Source organism: Heterocephalus glaber, unplaced genomic scaffold (assembly GCF_053883595.1).
Source record: "Heterocephalus glaber isolate CG9 unplaced genomic scaffold, H.glaber_assembly_v1.0 deba00001561, whole genome shotgun sequence".
Taxonomy (NCBI): Eukaryota; Metazoa; Chordata; class Mammalia; order Rodentia; family Bathyergidae; genus Heterocephalus; species Heterocephalus glaber.
In genome coordinates, this window is record NW_028258349.1 from 7323254 (window position 1) to 7344348 (window position 21095).

Sequence of the window (21095 nt, forward strand, 5' to 3'; positions counted from 1 at the left end):
GGCATGTGCCAATGTTTTGGGGTAGATCCGTTAGAAATGGCTTGCCAATCAAAAGTATTCCAGATCCTTCATGCCTCGAATAAAGAATTGGATGAGACAAGCCAAAAATGGTGCCACAAGTTTATTTGAAAAGTGCGGTGTGAATGGGTATGGAAGAAACCAGCTCTTTAGAGTGAACTTGGGCTGAACAAAGAGAAAAAGAGGGTAAAAGAAAAAGCACATACAGCGTCTGAGAAACACAGCACAGGCTATCCTGGGAACTCATCATGGGATGGCCAGTCTTATTTTATGCTGTCCACGTCTCCTGCAAGCTTGTGAGAAGTTCTACATATGGGGTCCTGGCCACTGTCCTGAGATCTTGTAATTGGCAGGTCCCACATTTCCTCACCCTATCTCCTATATCACCGCCACACAAGGTTCTTTGCTTATTCTTTTTTTTTTGGTACTGGGGACCAAACTTGGGTCTTTGCGCTTGCTCAGCAGGTGGCGAAACCACTGAGCTAAATCCCTGGCCCATCTTTGCTTATTCTTGATGGGAGATGAACAGGATTTCTAGGAAGAAAGTATGTGAATTTAGAAGAAATGACTGATGTCTGTAGTAAAAGGGTGACCACGCAGTCTACTCAGGCAGTATTTCAGATTCACAAATATAGGCCACAGTCTCTTACTTGCAATTTAGAAGTCTGAAAAGTATTGAAAACAGTTAATTTGTAAGTTTGTGGCATAGTAATGTATTGACAAAACTGACTAGAACTGATTGGATTGAGGCATTTATTCCATTTGAATATTTATATATTTCAGTGCAAATGTTATTATATTTCATGTAGGAGTTGTTCTGTAATATATAGTATGTGGCTCCTGAGGTTTTTGTAAATGTGACTGTAAAACTTTACTATTTTAAAAGGATTTATGTGCTTCTTGTGTGGCAGGTGAATATTGTTGGATAAAGTAGACATGGCCCCCGCCACACAGAGCTTTCATCCAGTGTATGGTAGTTTCCTGGATATCTCATTTAAATAATTCCCCAAACATGTCAGTGTCTTAAAGTAAATGCTACCAGTTTTTTGTTTGTTTTTATTTTTTTGAGACAGGGTGTCGTAGTTCAGGCTGGCCTTGAACTCACTATGGAGCCCAGGCTGACCTTGAACTCACAGCAATCCTCCTGCCTGAGCCTCAGGAGTGGTGGGGTTACAGGTGTGTGCCCCCATGCCTGGCAATGCTACCAGTTAAAAAATTTCCACTGGGAGAAAACTGTATATAATTAGAACACTTGGGATTTTAAGTAATAAATACTGAAAGAAAAAATAACCCTAATTTGTAGGTAAAATTTACAGTGGAATGAAATGGACAGTACAAAAAGCATGTCAGACATAGTCCAATATTTGTGTAAAAAGAGGCAAGATTAGAATACTGAGAGAATGCCTTGAAAGCTTGTGTAGAGAAAATGGGCTAATGATCATTTTGATTTTATCTCAGCTAATTTTAAAAAGAACATGTAAATATTTTAAAGAAATGCTTCTGTATAATTGGAGTTAGTATTTAGTAGTAGCAGTTTTGCTTTTCAGTATATTTAGAACATGAATTTGTTTAAAATTGAAGTGGCTTTCTTAACTTTTGTGGTGTTTTTTTTTTTTTGTACTGGGCATCGAACTTGGGACCTTGTGCTTGCGGAGCAGGTGGCGGAACCACTGAGCTGAGTCCCCGGCCCTGTGGTGGTTTTTAATACAGTAGCACTTGGTTTATTGCAGTTCATCTGCTGCTTATAGCATATTTTCTGTTAGGAACCTGTAATCATTTCCTTCCTATTTTGCAGAAGAGTTTATTTAAAAGATTTGTAATTTTTACTGACTTTGTTGAAAGTACCTTTCTTGCATTCTTTGGTAGTGACATGTTACATATCTCCTTAATTAACACTCTTTACTTCTTAAACAAAATTATTTTCACCCTTTAGGTAAATATAAGGTTAATGGTGCTTGCCTACTGTCTACTGGCTTTAGCTTTCACTGATGCTTTTTCCTTTTTTGACTCAGCAGCTTTAAAACCAAAAATTGTAAGATATCTTGAAGATGTGGTCTGATAAGAGAAGTAGATTATATACATTTCGACAGCTTTGATGAGTACATTTTTCAAACTTATACATTAACCCATAATGAAAGAATTTGAAAGTGTAGTACAGTGAGAAGAGTTTTAGAAATGAAATGAAGCATTTCAGTGACAAGTATCAAGATTCAAGAAGCAAACTTACCCTTTTAGGCTTTGTATTTCAGTCTAGTTTTAATGTTGCACTATATTTAACTTGGAAAACACATAGGTTGATGCCCCCTTGTGGTCTGTTACCAAAATAAATAGCACAAAAATAAGTACTGGAGATCTTATTGTATATTAAACTATTCATCATTGTTTATAAAATACTTTTTAGAAAGCAACTTCTGAGGCAAACCAGCCAAGGAATTATTCTTGCTCTCCATATAATTTATTCACCTTAGACCTTATTAAAATTTGCCAAACATAATTTTAGCTTTTTAGCAATATGTTATCTGGACACTGATGTACAGAAAAATAGGTTGTTGGGTGGATTGTCCATCATAGTCATCCTGAGCATTAATTTGATTATTGTCAAAAGTGTCTTAAAAATGTGATGAGAGGCCGGGGATGTTGCTCAGTGGTTCTGCGCCTGCCTTGCAAGCGCAAGGCCCTGAATTCGATCCCTGGTACAAAAAATAAATGTGATGAGATGTGTTAGCTGTTAGGAGGTTAGCCCGTTACCTTCCCAACCTCCCCCCAAACACACACACACACATGTGCGTGCGCGCACACACATGCATGCACATGTGTAACTGGTGCTTGGGAAATTTGTTAGGCTTAGTTGATCTGAAATGGTGTGGAGTGGTATGAAGCAGTGAAAGAAATAAGAATTCATACTAATGAATAGGTGAATTTAAGCTTAGTTGCTTTCATTATTGGCCAGGTCTTATTTGTATATGAGTGTTGTATTGGAAAAGGTTGAGGAGAACATAGCAACAATATTTTAAGAGAGATTGTAGATGTAATCAGCTTTTCTTGTTGTGCAGTAAATTATATGGTTGAAAACAGTCCAAATACAAGGGAATAAGGGCTTTGGTATTTGATAGACCTAGGTAAAACTACCCAGATCTTGGACTATTGTATAATTTTGAGTACGTTACTTTCTCTCTTCAAAATTAGAGGTTAAAACCTAATTCACTGAAATGTTTGCATATTGATTTTCATCATATAAAGGCTTCGCTTATACCACTAGTGTTACAAATCTTAGGTTAAGGCCAGTTTTGAGTTAATAAAGTATACCATATGATTTTGTAGCTATTGGGTTGTTGGTAAACACCGTTAATGATAGTCTGTATCTTAAAAAAATGCTAAATCAGCGTCCCTGGGATTTAGCTCAGCAGCACAGCGCCTGCCTGGCAAGCTTAAGGTCCTGAATTCGATTCCCAGTACCAAAAAAAAAAAAGAAAAGAAAAAGTGCAAAATCAGGTTATAGCTCTTTTTCTTTACTGTGGACTTAACAGCTATACTACTATATGAATACATATTTTATTTATAATTTCTTGACACTAAGTATAGTCATATTAAAGAATTTCCTAGGTCATTTATTTTAATAGTAGAAGTCTAGTTATAGACTTTATAAAAATGAATTTTTTAAAAGGAATAACTTTTGTAGATTTTAATAGATTTATTTTTTTTAACAGATTTATCTTAAACAAATCAAAACTAGTATTGCTGCTCCACAGCAATCTTACTTTTGTGGAGGTCAACAAAGTGATAAAATACTCTTGTTTTCTTTTTCAGGAGTTGCTTGTAGAGCCACTGTTTCACAGTCACTTCATTTAACACTTAAAGGAATTAATCCTCAGTTTTCAGTCAGAAAACAAGATTATTTGAGGTTAACTTCACAGAAAAATAAGGGTTTCTTTGTCCCCTCTTTACCAGGTACATTAAAATTTGATTCATATAATGTTCTCCCTTCTAAAAATTTCTTTGCCAGTTAAGTTAAAAGCATCTTAATATATAAATACAAGTGCTTGGGTTTAAATGTTTTTTTGGAAGTAAGTGAATCATAAATACTATAAACACAAATAACAGTAGACACATCATTGGAAGGTTATTCTACACATTTCCATATCTGTTTCTTTTATCTTTTCCTTTATTTCTGATTTTCAGAATAGCACTTCTTGAGTCTACTTGAGACCCTCGAGTGTCTGTTGTCTTAAGTGCTATATGTAACCAATAAAGGCATTGAATATAAAGCAGTGTTTTGGTAGTGAAAATTTTCGGTTGTAAATTATGAAATGGATTTTTGTTGTTGGTTTATCCTTGAATATGGCAAAGGAGACTATTTTAGGAAAGAAAAAGGGTGAGGAATGGGGGAACATGACTAGAACAAAGTAGAGGTTGGACTGGGGTGATGGCAAGAACCCATGCCATTCTACCAGTGACTTATTTTTAAACATAAAATGCATTTGTGCCAGATTTACATATTTACTAATTAAAAAGCCTTCCTGGAAACATTAAGTAGACTATCTTCTATAACCTTTAACACTGTCACTAATGGATATAGCCTAGAAGATTTCATTGAAGGTCCTTTAAATAATGTAAATGATTATGAATATGTAACTAGTTAATATGCAGCTACGAAAGGATTATCATGTAGAGGTTAATGAACATTCTGCTCTTATGGTTTGCAGGGCTTTTCTTTTTGTGCTTTTGGCTCACTTCATGCTTGGAAACACAGGCATTGGGATTGGAAAACATCCTGACTGTTTTTGGGTCTCATCTTTTAATGGGGTTGTTAAATGGGAACTTTATGAAAAGGATTTCATGAAGCTTTTTTTCTTTTTCAATTTACGTTTAATTCTATTTGTCTATTTCATAATTACTGCTAAATCAGAAACAGTGAAATAGATTGATGTAGTTTTAGCTTGGCTCTTCCAGATGTAGTCACTACTCTATTATATATTACCACTGTTATTAAGTGTTGCTATGTGATTGATACTTACTGAGAGATCTTCATTCTAAAGCAGACTTTTTATGCTGAGTTAATGTGTAGTATGGTTGGGTATCTGATTACAGCATGTATTTTGGTGCAGGATTGCTGCCTTAGTATTTAAAATGTCCCAAAGGAGGACATTTATTTCAGGAATTAAATGTTATAATAGAGGAATTTAGTGACAGGTCTAAAAAAAAATCTTGTGTTTTTTGGGTGAAACATCGAGCTTGTACAGGAGACAATATTGCTATTTAGAACAGTAAACTAGAGCAGTGTGTTGTGAACCAGATCATACTGCTGTCTTTTTCATATGGCCTTGGCATTTTGGGTTTTATCCCTTACTTTCTCTGTCTCTAAAATGGTGTTGTGGTGTTCTAGATTACTGTTTAAAAATTTTATTAGTGGGTGATAAGTGATCAGTAATCTGTGAAAATAGTATTAATTTTAAAATTGCCATTCAGAAAGTGATTTTTTTTTTTACATTGTATTTGCCAATGCTGATAAGTTTTCTGAGCATTTTGAGAATCTACTGAAATATTTCAAAGGAAAACAAATAATTTTTTTTACTTAATTTCATTGCTGTAGTGTTATAAAAATAGTTTAAATTGACTATGAAGTGCTTAAAATTTTATCATTGTTCACTGAAGAAAAATGAGCTGTTCAGAGCATCTCTTTAGCCCAAGTATTTCTTCTTGAAAATGTAGTAGAAAAATCTCTTTGAACTCATTTTTAATACATCAGAATAAAAATTACAGGTGAAAACATTTGGAGATATACTGACAAAATAAAATATTTTCACCACTATTTTTTTTAACTGATGGAATGTGGATGTTACATTGGTTTCTTGTTATTTATAACATTTGCGTATTCTACAAAATATGTAACATTGAAAACAGGTCTGTAGATTGTACAAAATACTAGTTATCTTATATCATATGTCACCTAATAGTTATGAAGAGGGTTTTGTACCCAAGTATGAATTGGAAAGCTGTAATTTGTTCTGCAGTTATCAGCCTGCATTAGAGGGTTATGATAAAGTGTGCTGCTTAAAAACTAACGTTCACATCTCTGTGCCTTTGACAAATAAAAATGTATACTGAGATGCTATTAAATCTGTAAAGCCACTGTTCTAGTTTTCTGATATACTGATTTTGTAGCTCTGTGCATAGCCCTGTTTTTTCACGAGTAGTTATCTGCTTTCATGACAGGTGGTCACTAACTGCCAAGAGAAAATCCAGCATTGGTGAGTGAAAGATGGTTTTATTATACTTCTGAAATACTAATGGGGTCATCTACTTGTCTTTTAATAACGTGTGTACTGGTGTGTGTGTGTGTGTGTGTGTGTGTGTGTGTGTGTAACCAGTAATTGAATTCCTGTAATCTCCATTTTGAATGCTTTTGATACAAATTTATATTGTCTTTGATCCTTTTCTAAATAACATGTTCCCTAATTTCCTGAAGTTGTGTCATCATTTGTGTTTATTCTAATTGTCTTCTTTCTTCCTTTCCTTTTTTAAAAAAGTTAGAATAATATTAATATCATTATGAAGTGGAAACAGACATTTTTGAATCTAACTGATCATAGAGAGCTCTGTTTGGGGACAATTTCTTATATTTGTAGTAGAAAACTGATTGGGATTGGTTGTTCTAAAATAATAATGGAAGTGTAGTACAGATACATTTTCCCAAAGTTTGAAGGATGTAACTAATTCCCTCCATTTTGGAGCTTGCTTTATGGGTCTTACTTTTTTAGTGCGAAAGAAAGCATATTTATTTTAATGTTCTAATCTATAGTTAATAAGACAATGCTTGGTAAATAACATACTTTTCTATTGCTTTTGAGGAAAATGCTCAATTTAATGGTGAATAAAATCTTATGAGTTATAGGGTATAGCTGTTGATCGTACAGATATCAAATTACAATATATCCATGCTGTGTTTACGAAGATTTTACTGAGAGAACAACAGGAGCTGTCTTGATTATTGTCTGCAGGGTTATTGCAGAATCATGGTAACTGCCCCTTTAGTGGTGAGATTAAACCTTCGGTTATACACCATCAAGCATATAATATTTTAAATTTATTTTAAGAGGCTTTTTCTTCATGCCTGAGAGATCTCCAAGGCAATAATTTATAGTTAGTATATATCAAATGTTTTTTGGTTTAAATGCACATAGGCTGCAAGGAGTGGATAAGAGTGAAAATTATCACAATCTGTACATATCTTATTAAATTTTGACTACTGGCTTGCAGAAAATAATCTAAAACTAATAATATCCACTTTATAAGTAAAAATTCAGAACTTCATTAATTTTCAATAAATGCATCGTTGTAGTTGCATCCACCGGTGGTGTAAGTCTGTCAACATTTCCATAATGGACCATTTGCCTTTCATTATACATTCAGTTCAGGTTAAAATGTGAAATGCAAGTTGTTGGCCAAAGAATGTTTTTTCCCTGCAAATTTGGCCAAAGTGAGCCATTTTATAAATAACTCCCAGGGGAAATTTCATTAATGTGGACTTCTATCTTTTGGTTTTGGTTAAAGAGTGTAGAAAATTAGAAGAGGTTGTATTCACTCATAACAGATACTAGTTTGCACAAATTTGTGAATCAGTACTTGGCCCCTGGTTGATTTATAAAATTCTGTATTAAGGTTATTTGGGGATACTGGGCATGTTTTTATTCTGTTATCCACAGTCCATCCTACTGTGTTTGGTTCAAAGTAGGCTCTTAATGTTTGGATAAATGAAGAGAAAATACATAGTTATCTTATATATAACCTTTTACAAACAGTATCGCACTGTACAAGTCTGGTGAGCAATGAGAGGCAGAAATGTGATACTTTAGAGCAAGCATGTATAACCTTCAGTCTCACTCTCTAGGTTTCTGAAGCCCTCCAAACTACATAAGCTTAGCATATTTGCCTCCACGTATCTTAAAGTAATGCCATATCTTATCTGTACATTAAAAATTGAAAACTTTTCAGTTTATATTTGCTTTTTCTTCTGAATCATTTCTGCTGTTTTAGGAAACAGACTTCTGTTTGCTTTTTAATGGGAATCTGTACATGGTATCATGATATTGCTGGAATCTAAATGGGCAGTGAACTCATCAATTTATTATATTCAAAAATTGAAACCAGAGTGTCCCCATTCTTCTAAAAGCCAGGAAATTGCTATTTGAGAGCATTGTGGAATTCTTGGATATTTTTTACATTCTCTTAATTCCTCAAAAAATAATTGAGTTCCTACGCATGCCAATATTGTGCTGCTCTTTGAAATTGAAAGACCCTGCCATAGAGGGATTTGTAGTCAGATGTTAAACAGAGAAATCACAGTAATTTTGTGCTATTTGCAGAGATACGAAGCAAATACAGCAGGAGTTTAGAGGCTGGAGCCATTCTTAAGTATGTCTTACATATTAGTAGGTTTGAAAACAAACTGCTTTTAATTCTTTGACCCTTAGTGTTAGCCGATTCTAAAACACAGTTTGTATAACTCAACACTTATTCTTTATAATTGTTTATATTCTTATAACAAGGAGGAATAAAATACATGATTTTTAAAAATGTATTCTTTTTTTACTGATGTTTATGCTTGTTTGTGCAATTTAAAAGGATTTTTTAAAATTAAAGGACAAGTAATATATAGCCTAGGCTTCAGAAATAATCTAAGTTTTTGAAAGTGTAGGGCAAGAAACAAAAATATTTGTAGATAAGTAGGAGTTAAAATGGTCTGAAACCACAGACAAATTCTCTTCCAGAAAATTAAATTTCAAAACTATGGGGAAGAAATTTATAGTTTTTGTTTAGTTAATAACAGAAAGGAAATATGTGAGCCTAATAGGTGAGAATTTGTGTGACACTGTTTTAGCATTAATAGTAGTTTTCAAGTTAGTGAGGATTTAAAATTTTTTCATATAAAACAATTTATACCTTTATAATTCTCTTACTTAGAAGATGTTATAAAATCCAAATACTATTTTCTCATTAAAATATAAATATGTGTCCCATTGGTCCTCTAACAGCTGATTATTCTGTTTGTAGATTAATTGTAACTTTTCAGTCTTTTAAAATTCTTCCTTACAGAGCGTGGACTTTGGAGTCCATGCAATTATGCTAGAAATGTCAGGGTTTAGTTTGTTTTAAAATTATGCTAGTTAATTCACAGATACTCAGCATCAGATGGGATGATGTCTAAAGAATACTCAGCCTGGCACTTAAGTATTAATAATAGCTCATACGTCTTTTCTGAAAGTTTTGTCAGATGAATAAAGAAAAATATAAGTAAAAAAGCCTATGTTTTTGTAAATATTTGTGAATGTTTTGTAATCATGACAATATCTTTTTATCTTCATAGTTAGCTTTCTGAGCATTGTTGTTACAGCTTTACATTAATATTTTAAAACAACTTTTTGTTACAAAAAATTTCAAACTCAAGGTGCCAGAGAAGTATAATGAACTTTCATGTACCCATCAGTCAGGTTTGATAATTATCAACTGTTGATTTTATAAACTGTGTCATTTTAATATCTGACCACTACCCCACCTCCAGTTATTTTGAAATGAATCTAAATCATATTCCATGTGGAAATTCTTCACTATATATGTTTTAAGAGATTACAAAAGACTATACATTAGCTTTTTAAGTTTTAAATGAATTTTATCAGGCAGTAAATTCATGTTTCAAGATTTAAGAGATATAAAAAGGTGTAAATGATGTATAGTTTTTTTCTGCCCTTGTCCCCCAGTTCTCAGTTGCCTTTTCTAGAAGCAAATGTTTCACTAACTTTTTATAAATCTTCAGAAATTGTTTGCAAAAGTTAGGGATATAAATAGATAGATAGATATAGATATATATTCATTCATTCATTCTACTGCCATGCCTTTGTTCAAAATAAAACTGTAGGACCAGGCATGTAGCTCAGTGGCACTGTGCCTGCCTCACAAGTACAAGGTCCTGAGTTTGATCCCTGGTACCAGGTGGGGGGGATATATTTTTAGAGATTGTCCTCTGTTAAGTAAATCTTATTCTTCACATAGATTTTATTGTGTCACATGTCTTTTAGAGTTATCAAATGCTATTTGGTAGTAGTTTTTGTTTCTTTCTCTTTTTTGGTATTGGGTATTGAACTCGGGTCCTTGCGCTTGCGAGGCAGGCGATGGAACCACTGAGCTAACTCCCCGGCCCTAGTTTTTGTCTCTTTTTTTTTTTTTGGTACCAGGGATCGAACTCAGGTCCTTGGGCTTGCATGGCAGGCACCGGAACCACTGAGCTAAATCCCCATCCCCATAGTTTTTGTTTCTTAATAAATAATGGCCACAGCATTGAGATAATGGCTCTACAATTCAAAAACAAATACTTGATAAAATGATATATTCTTTATTTTTTGCTCCTCAGTAAAATTACTCCATAGCATAATGGCTTAACACAACCGCCACTTATTTGTGGCATACTGAGCTGGGCTCACTCGTGTTCCTCTTACAGTAGTCTTGTATTGGCTCACTCATTTTATTGTAGCTATTTGCTTGCTAGGTCAGGCAGGTTGTCCAAGTGGGTTCCCTCACAAGAGTGAGTCTAGTGCTGGCGGTTAGCTAAGCCTCTCTGTCCTTGTGCTCTTAGCCAGGTCACTTTCCATGTTGATCTCAGGGCAGCAGCAATGGAAGCTGCTGCAAGGCCACAGAGACTCACAAAGCCAGCCTATTTTCAAAAAGGTGGAAAAATGATGTGCACCTGGTGGTAGGAGGAGTAACAAGGAACTTAGGGTCATTTTTAATGCACTGTAGATGATTTCTGTTGAATATGTCCCACAAGAAAAAAAAAAGTCATTACTTTATGTTGATTTGTGGGAATTAAATGAAGTAATGCATGTGATGCCTGGCACATTCAAATCATCTATATGTTAGACATTGTTTATAATCATAAATTGTATTCTTATGAGTCATAAAAATGTCTTGCTTCCTTTAAATCATCTTAAGAGAATTTTAAGTAGTAAAGATATCTATAAAATTGCATGAAGCAGACTTAAATGAAAATAGAGAAGGTATTTGTTCAAGCATTTAATTTTAGAAAGAGTAGCTTTAAATTTAGACATAAAAGTTGAGAACCACTTTATACATGTGAGTTTTGAGTGAAGGATTCTGAAGCAGATAGTTCACATTTGTTGTGTTTTCTAAGGAAACAGGACAAGAAATACTGTCTTTAGAACAAGTGGTTTCTAGAATGAATATATATATGTGTGTGTGTGTTGTTTTTTTTTGGTACTGGGGATCGAACTCGGGACCTTGCGCTTGCAAGGCAGGCACCGGAACCACTGAGCTAAATCCCCGGCCCTGTATATGTGTCTTATAATACATCTGTTTGGTACTTTTGAGGGAAATGCCCACAATTGTACTGAACTATTTTATCATAACAGTGGTATGGTTTACAGTGTATTTCTCATGAATACCTGAAACAGTATTTTCTCCAGTTACTTTCATGTGCCTGTATGGAATTTATTTTATTACGCATAATGTGAAATGTTGACCTGGATACTTTTAAGACATTAAAAAATATTCGTCAAGGTGACTTCATTCTTTATGTGAGGTAAATTTTGGAACTGTATTTCAAAGTTCCTACTTTACTGACAGTTTTCATTCACTGTTTTGTGTAGAACCTTCTGTTGGGCCATTATCTTCTCTCTCTCCTTTTTTACTCTCCCTCCTTTTTTACTCTCCCTTTGAATGAAGCAGAGAACAATTTCCAGACATTCTGGAGATTTCACATGCTTTATCCCTGGACTTTCTGTAGTTAACGATTGATTCAAATAGGGCAGTGTGGAGGAATTACATATACAAATCCTTCTCTGTCATTATTCAAGTTCCTCATTTTCAAAAAAAACTAGTGTTTTAGTATGTAGTTCGGAGGTTAAGTAAATTTAAAACTTTTGTGTGTGAGGTTTCAAAGCAAAATAAAATGAAAAAAATAAGTAAGATTCAAGTTGAATATCTTAAGTATGATTTTTGAAAACAGTCTGAGTTAGATTTTAAAACTTACTCTGAGTATAAAATGAATGCATGCCTGGTTAAAGAAAGATTGAAATATGAAAAGAGTAAAGGTAAACTTACTCATAATTCTAAAGAGAAGCTCATTTTATTCCTTCCAGCTTCTTAATTCTGTTTGTGTATTTGTGCACCAAGATCAAACTATAAATGCTTGTTCCCTTTTCTTTTTAGAGAGTTAATAGTTTTTGGATTATATGTAGAAGTTACTGGTTCTAGGGGTCCCATGTCTTTGTGTCATGTCTTAGAAACATTCAAAGCAGTTTAATACTTAATGCATTTCTGAAAATAAACGGCAAACTTTTATGTTAGAAGGGAACCTTTTTCCCAGAGTTTAAACAATTATTTTAAAACCTCTCTAATTACAAATTGGTATGTGGAAGGTAGTTTTTCCAGAATCCATGTACTTAGTTTGTTTGGGTCATCATTTCCCAAGATCATCTTAAGTCCAGTGAATATCTAATCTGATTAAGGTTAAGGATTTGTTGCCTTTTGCACGACTTATGATTTTTCATTTTCTTCTTTAACTGTATTAGGTTTGATAACTATGCCACCTGTACTTCAAGGTTTTTCATTTTCTGTTCTTTTTAATTTTTAATTTAAAAATTTTTTTTTAGTACTGGGGATTGAACTTCGGTCCTTGAGTTTGTGCAGCAGGCGGTGAAACCACTGAGCTAAATCCCCGGCCCTTCTGTTCTTTTTAAAATAAATTCAAGCATGCACCCAGTAAAATAAGAGTAATACATGCAATAAAACTTTGAAGCACAGCTACTGTGTAATGATGAAGGTGTAAATATTGCAGGAATTACAGTGCATGGCTGAGAGGTGGATCACTGATAATACTGAGTGCTTGATCTTGGTTTGAGATAGCAAAAGTTTAAATTCCAATATAGTAAAGATAGATGATGGGGCCAGGGATTTAGCTCAGTGGTTTCGCTGCCTGCTGCACAAGGACCTGAGTTCAATCCCCGGTACCAAAAAAAAAAAAAAAAAAAGATAGATGATGAGTATCAATGTATGACTTAGGAAAATGAGACTGTAAACAAATTGAGGCATGCTTATTAATACTTACTTTTTACTAATTTGTATTGAACTCATGACCAAATTGATGTATGTTTCCCCACCAAAAAGATTATTTTTAAGTCAGTTGAGGTAAAAATAATTTGGGGGATTTTAAATATTTGGTGGGTCAGAACCGAGTATTGCCATTTTTTTCACTGTTATAAAGTAAAATCTCTTGACAGAATCTCTATTCTGGAGAGATCTACAAGCAAGCTTCTATTGAAATTGAATGGAAAAATATAGGTCCTTTTTTCTCAGTTTCTCAGAAAGATCTGTAGCTTAAGTCACCACTCTAAATGCAAACACAAAACATTTACTTTTTCTAAAATATAGTATAGAAGTAAAATATAGGAAATCTAAGTTGAAATGACAAACTATGAATTATGGTGAGATTTAAATAAAAACTGACAAATATTCACAATATATGAAAACATTTAGTAGAATGTTAGCCGCACCTATCTCTTTGAATAATTTTGTTTAATTGACTTTTGAAAAATTATAAATTTTTATACTTAGGTTAATTTTTCTTTTCATCTTCAGGTTATTTCTAATAACATTTTCTGATGACTCAGAATAAGATGAACATGGATTATTTCATCAGTAAATTCTGATGATATAAATTCCTAGGTACAATAGAAGTATAAAAAAGAAATATACTTCCATATTGGTTGACTTTTGTGGTAGATCTTAGTTATTTTATTAAATGAAGCTAAGTACTTTACCATGACCGTGTAGGAAAAAATATATTATTGATTTTATACAAATATATTCAAATTTTTAATGAGGATCCTTCCTTTTCTCACCAAATTGCAGAAAGGATAACAATGTGGGTCCTGTTTTCAACAATGTTTTTATTTTTTAATGTAACTTTTAACAGTTTCATTACACTCTTTAGTAGATACCTTGAAAAAAGTAATGACTTCTTACTTTAGTAATGGAGAGTACATCTCTACCTGTACAGTCTACGCCTGAACTCAATATTACTCTATTTCCTTAACTGTAGAGGTGAAAACTCAGGAAACCCTCAGGCCTGTGGATCTTTAACAAAGATGCATTACAAATTTTTTTAAAAAGCGTGTTATATTTGAGTGACGATCCCTGCAGCCTATGGCAGATATAAGACTTAGTGCAGAGGAGGCGCTCAGTAGTGGGTAAATTTATTTTTATTTTTATTTTTATTACTATTTTTTTTGGTACCAGGGATCGAACTCAGGTCTTTGTGCTTGTGTAGCAGGCAGTGAAACCACTGAGCTAAATCCCTGGCCCAGTAGTGGGTAAATTGAATTGAAGCAAGACTTCTTTGGTTGCTTAGACTGTGATAGACTAAAAATAACTGCTAAAAGAAGGTCATGTATTGACTCATTTATTTCAGAATCTTTGGGTTTTGTCACTTCTCAAATGAAAAAATAAAAAGTTAATTTTTGCTTGAGATTAACCCAGATATTAACATCAAGATAAAGCCCTTTTACTAGTTTCCTTTTTAAGTATCTCACGATACAGTATTTTTCTTTTTGTTTTTAGCATGTTAGGTAAGGGGAAGGAGAACGATGGGAAACTTCTTCTAAGGGGGAAAAAAGGTTTAATGTTAGTATTTTCTGCCTAGTCCAGCTTCCTACTTCAGAGTAAAATTTTAGATTGTTTCAGAGATGTAAGTTTTATCTCTTTTATTATTTAACGATGGAGATTGCAGTTTTTATTACTTGCCTGAAACAAGGGATACAGACTTAGTTTTTCTTTTTCTTTACAAAGATTTTTTTTTAATAAGAGCACGATTAAAAATATGGAGTTCCTTGGTTAGCAAGACTCAAAAAAAGATTGAAAAAGTTTCTTGTATGCCTTTTACTTTTGCTTTAATTGATATTTTTTGTAAGGACTATTGCATGAGGATATCTGGTACACATTAAATCTTGTTTATTGGGTAGAATTTTAAAATTAAGAATTAAAGGTTGAATTTATAATCTATAAGGATCAAATATGGTAAAGCCAAACAAATAGGTCTATATATATAGGAAGTATATACTTGAGAGGTTTATTCTGTGTTTTAATTTTGATTTCCAAATAATTGTTTCCATGTTAAATTTTGAAAAAAAAAAAAAACGCACCTCTTTGGACTACTATATTTTAATGATTATAGAGTTCAAAGATTGTTTCCAAGAGGGGCCAGGGATTTAGCTCAGTGGTTTCACTGCTTGCTGCACAAGCACAAGGACCCAAGTTCGATCCCCCGGTACCAAAAACAAAAAACAAAAAACAAAACAAAAAAAAGATTGTTTCCAAGTAATAAAATAGAAAAATATGTTCAAATTTTGTTGCAAATAAAGATCTTCACTTGCCTGTGTAACAGTTAATGCTCTTTCTTAAAATAAGTTTTGTATTTTCTGTAGTGCAGGCTTTGTGACTTTTAATGATTATTTAATCCCTAAATATTAGGAGGACTATTTGGAGCTAACCCTTTGATTTAGTGCTTGGTCCTGGACATTTTGACAAGTGCAGCCTTTAGAGAGAGAGTTCCTCAAACTGTAATTTCTTCCAGAGATACTGCTTGCCTCCTGCTAGCCTCTCTTCAAATGAGATTTCTGCACAGAATGAATTCTAAATTATCTTCCCCTTACATTTTTAGAAAAAATTCAAAATTTAGAAGTAGCAACTCCAGTTTTAAACTATTTTCCAGTGTGTCCACATTTTTTTTCTGGGGAGAATTAATAATGATTGAAAACAGAGTATACTGAATTTGAAATACTGACACTGATTTCTGGTATTGTCCCTGGTTCAATTTACTGTTCTCTTAATGTACAAAGAAGACATTTTAGGTAGTTTTTTTTTTTTTTCAGACGTAACTACCAATATAGGAAATACTGAACATTAACTTTAATACTACTTGATCATAGAAGCAGCTAGATAGCTGATACATAGTCCTTGAGAATTTGCAGAGTCACTTTTCTGAAACAGAAATAAACTGTTAGCATCCATAAATTTAATACTGTTTATTATGTGTAGGCACTATACCAAATCTGTCCTTTATAAACATTACTGTATTTATTGCTCACACTAATCCTGTATCTAGAGACCCTGAAAGGTTATATTCAAATGCACTGTCTTTCAGCAAGTCGTACTGTCCAGTTGAATGAATTTCACTTAATAAAATTTTACCTTTGTGGGCAAAAGTAGTCGCTCCTAAAAATTTTAGAATTGGTATGTTTTGGCACTTCAGGGAAAAAGTTGGTACTTATGCTAAGCAAGGTGTTAAACCCTTTATATTTAATTCTCTTGAACCTGTGAGCTAGGCATTATTTCAGCTTTACCACTGAAGATAGTACAACTAAAGTTAGCTTGTATAAAGTCAAGCAGCAGAGCTGGGATTCATTGTTTGCTTTGACTTCAAATCCATATTCTTTCTGGTACATAGCCCTGTGCATGAAGTTTTTTTTCCATTTTATTTCTATAAAAATATATCCTAAGGGTAATTTTTGCTTTAAACAAATAGAGTAAAATTTTATGTTGATTTGTAGAAAAAGATTTTGGGGGAAAGTAAAAAGCACTTGAACACTAGAAAATGAGAAAATGTGCTTAAGAGAATATAGGTCATAAAACATTGGTTAAACGCATTAGTGTATTTACGTTACTTTCATATAGGAAATTATAGGAAATCTGATTTCTCTCCAATGTGTGGTTTTTTCCATCTTCCACCTTCTTTTCTGTGAGAGAAAATGTTAAGTGACATTACAGGAGTATTTTTACGATACATAATATATATGTGAAATTCCTTGAGAATTTAAGACTCAGTCAGATAATTTTTATTAATTATGCAACTATTGCTGTTGAGGATCTAAGGAGTAAACCGAAACCAATTTCATGATGTTTCTAGCATAGTCATTTTTATTATCTGCAGAGTCATTACCTATGTTGCAGTTTATCCTAATTTCAATTTGACAATATCTACATATTCATTTAAATTACTTGCTGAGTTGGTGAGTTTTTGTTTTCATTAATTTTTTTTTTTTTACAATTAACAATGCCCTACTTATAAAAAAAATTCAGTGTTTTCGTTTTGCCTGCAGGTCTGTATCTAGCAGGAAACCCTTAGGAGACCTAATTTCCAGAGGTTTGAAAATGGGGATCACAGCTTAGAATAGTGCTTGGTATCCCTCAAAAAAAGGGGCTGTTCATTTCCAGCAGGCCCACGACCTGAATGGGGCTGAGAGCACAGAAACACGACCATCCCTGCTTCAAAGTTACATTTTTTGGTTGTGTAAAATTAATGTATTTAGTAGCTCTGATTTGATAAAGCGTTAATGCCTTTTGTATTACATGTACTTCACCTAATTTCTCCTACCCCCTGGTTGATTTTCTGTCACCTTAATCCACATTAGTATGAATAATTGAAGCATTGATGACACCACATTTCTCAGCCTAAAGTTTTCTGATGAGGACTAAAAACATGTCACCAAAGTTTATGTTCATGATTTCTACTTCATAGTCAGTTATTTATTCACTCAAAAGCTTTATTAAAATCTCTTCTTCTTTCACTTTGAGTCCTATTTTCCTCCAAAAATCAGACCCTCCTTCACTTTCCCTTAATTTTTATATTATATTTAGTCCAAGTGATCCTCTAATTTAGGAAACACTAATTGTCAAAATGTGAGTGTTCTACTTGTAAAAGCCAAAGTCCCTAGAATGTCTCAATTCTTTAATAAATATATGGTAGGATAGTACTATTACTAAACTTTATAAGAACAGAATTTTAAAATTAGAAAAAACTATTCATCTACAAATGGTTTTTGATTAGTTTGTCGTATAGTACACATCTGGAAGAATTGGTAATTCGTGTATTCATATATGGTGTTTTTGTCAACAGGAAGAAGGTAGATGATGACTATAATGCTCTTCAAGAAAGACTCAGTACTTTGCCTGATAAGCTGTCTTATAATATCATGGTATGTTTGTTGTGTTTTTTTTTAAGTAATATATTATTTTCTTGTAAATATGTTAACTTTTATGAAAAAGTTAATATAATTTTTATTATATTAACTAATTATTAAATGTAAAATAATACATTTTTTGTTGTTGTGTGCATTATCAGTTCACACATTGCCAAACTGATGGTTTCTATCAAAGGTAACTATCATAGCAGGAAAGTTTAGTTTTTTTATACCTTATAACAATACAATACTTGTAATAGTTGGTATCTTTTAAAAATATATAAATAATTATTGCATTATAGTAACAATTGTTAGCATGAATTAGACATTGGGTGTGCAAACTTACTACATAAAATATGTAATCACAACAGGAATATGGCACTTAATTTCCTGTAAGTCAGAGTAGGAATAAGCCATAGTGTTTTGTAATTCACAGAATTAAATTCTAGGACGTTGATTTTTATATAAAAAGGTGCTGCCAATTTTTGTTTTAATGACCTTTACTACTGACAGTGATCTGTTTGTGAGCCCTGGATTAGAATCTTTCATTGCATGAGCATTTTTTCTCACAAAGACTAGGTTCATATTATACTAGCCCAAATATTTTGTAAATATAGGTGGACTCATGAAAGTTGTTTATTAATTCTTACTTTGTAAAGAATAGGCATTTTATTAGAAATAATTTTCAGTTGTCTTTACGAGAAAGTATTTTCCATTGATTGTTTCATTAACTATTTTGGTTTCGTTTAGATTTAAGAATTAATGAAAAGCATAAACCTTCAGAGGCAGTACTACTTTCTCTGAGAGCTGTGTATAAATATGGTACAGGTTTATTTTTGTATTTTAACATTGATTTATTAATCTTAAGCAATTTTCTATAGATTTTAATGTATTAAATTCCTACAGGGTTGGCATTTTTTTGCAGTGTATAAAAGAACTCAGTAATAATGTAGGACTTTTTAATGTTAAGAGTTTCGTAAAAGGTATTTTTTAGTGTTTGAAATGTTTTGTTCTTTTTTTCTTTTAACAATAGGTACCATTTGGCCCCTTTGCCTTCATGCCAGGAAAACTTGTCCATACCAATGAAGTGACTGTTTTACTTGGGGACAACTGGTTTGCAAAGTGCTCCGCAAAGCAGGCTGTAGGTTTAGTTGAGCACCGGAAGGAACGTAGGTACCACTTAGGAATGATGTTTCTTTGTTGTATGTATTGGCTCACAAAATGCAAAACTGATGAACTGTTTGTTACCAGAAATACCTGCCATGATTTGTTAGTTATTTGTAATTCTGTTGAATTCTAATAAATTGGAGTAGAACCAACATCTGAGAATGAGCTATATAGAATAGAAAATCTGGATTTGAAATATCACCCACATTGGCATTTTTTCAGAAATTAGCAAGTGTAAAAGTGATATGGGGGCGGGGATATGTAACTCCCAACCTGCTAGATGTCAGATACACCAGCTTTATGTTCCCCAAAATCAAAGCGTGAATTCTAAGGAACAATGTAAGATAAGAGTAGGAAAAATTTATTGAGAACGGTAGCTCCTGAGAGACAGGAGGGGATCTGAAAATGGGTTGCCACAGACCCCACTTTTCAGAGAAAGTTTTATAGAGCAAAATTATGAGGTGGGTACAATGTGGGTCAGAACTATGATCAACCAATAAGATTATGAGTATAGCCGTGTAGGTAATATTGATCCAGTGGGGAAGCAGGTCATGTAGCAAGTGTACATGGTAAGAACAAAGACCTTTTTTGGAAGGGATGGATTGGGAAGTCCTGGTCACTCACCTGCCTGACTGATGGGTTTATAGACTTTATTGGACCAGGTGAGTATAATCTTCAATTTATTGCTTATTGCTCAGAGAGGCAAGTAGGTCTGGTCATTCTGCCTTTATCTTGAGGCCTGGCCTTCTAAAGATGGCATTTCCAGCCACAGTTGTAATGTTTTCTCATCTTCTGCACTGACTCCCTCAAGGGCCTAGCCCTGTCTGACTGCCTATAATATTTCTACCTAACTTAGCTGTCTGTAATAAAAGTACACATGGTATATAGATAAAAGTTAGGAAGACATAAGAATTGGGAACATTTTATGGTTTATAAGTGGTTTTAGTTGCTTTCTTAGACCTTTGGTTTATAATACTTTGGTACACAAATAATTTACTTTCTGCTTAGTGAACAAAGAAAAATACCTATTTTTTTTTTTTCTTTCTTTCTTTTTTGTTTTTTTGGTACCGGGGATCCAACTCAGGACCTTGGACTTGCGAGGCAGGCAGTGGAACCACTGAACTAAATCCCTGGCCCGAAAAATATCCATTTTAAAAAGTTGACAATTCTTAAAAATGTTTTTTGTTTGGAAAGAAACCACATTTTCATTTTATAGAAGAGAACAGATTCGGAAAGATGCTATCTAAATTGACACGTTTATGCTTTTTAAGTATTCTCTGGCTCATTTTAAGGTAGCTTTGGTTTGATTTATCCATGGTACTGTGATGTCTGTCTCTGCCTCTCTCTATCACTCACACACACACACACACACACACACACACACACACACACACACTTTGCAGTTGGATGGGTTAGTTTGGGTTCTAGTATTTTAGAATTTCGTTTATTTAACTTCTAATCTGTGTTCTTACGTTGCCAATAACATACTTAAATTGATAGTGTGGCATTGTCCCTACCTGCTTTTCAACCTTTTAAATAAATGTGTTTTGAAATAAATTTTGACAATCTTTCTGTATAAATGAGGTCATACTAGATAGAAAACAGCTGAGTTTTCTAAAACTGAAACTATTTCACTTATACATGAGTGGGTCCTCGTTGGACTCATTTACTCTGAAATTTTAGGAACTATATTTGGAGACTTTAATTGCAAATCAGCTCCCATAAGTTTCTAATTGATATGTATTTTGATCTTTTGTGACACCAATCAGAATCTTATTGTTAGGTGATAAATCTATTGGTTTTGGTACATTCAAATAAGTCCTATATATTAGGTAGAAGACAATGAGTGTAATTCTTTCTTAGAGTTCTTTCTTAATAGAGGAA

The 21095-nt window shown here is 33.2% G+C and overlaps 1 protein-coding gene across 2 annotated transcripts in view; it reads left to right on the forward strand.

Annotated features, from left to right (window-relative positions):
* Window positions 1-21095, forward strand: part of Uri1 (URI1 prefoldin like chaperone) — a 67037-nt gene that overhangs the window by 19158 nt on the left and 26784 nt on the right. For both annotated transcript variants that reach the window (XM_004858782.4, XM_087191001.1), the window contains exons 2-4: window positions 6232-6266; window positions 17981-18059; window positions 19078-19213. In XM_004858782.4, coding sequence (XP_004858839.2) covers window positions 6232-6266; window positions 17981-18059; window positions 19078-19213 — 250 coding nt within the window. The remainder of the gene's footprint in view (window positions 1-6231; window positions 6267-17980; window positions 18060-19077; window positions 19214-21095) is intronic.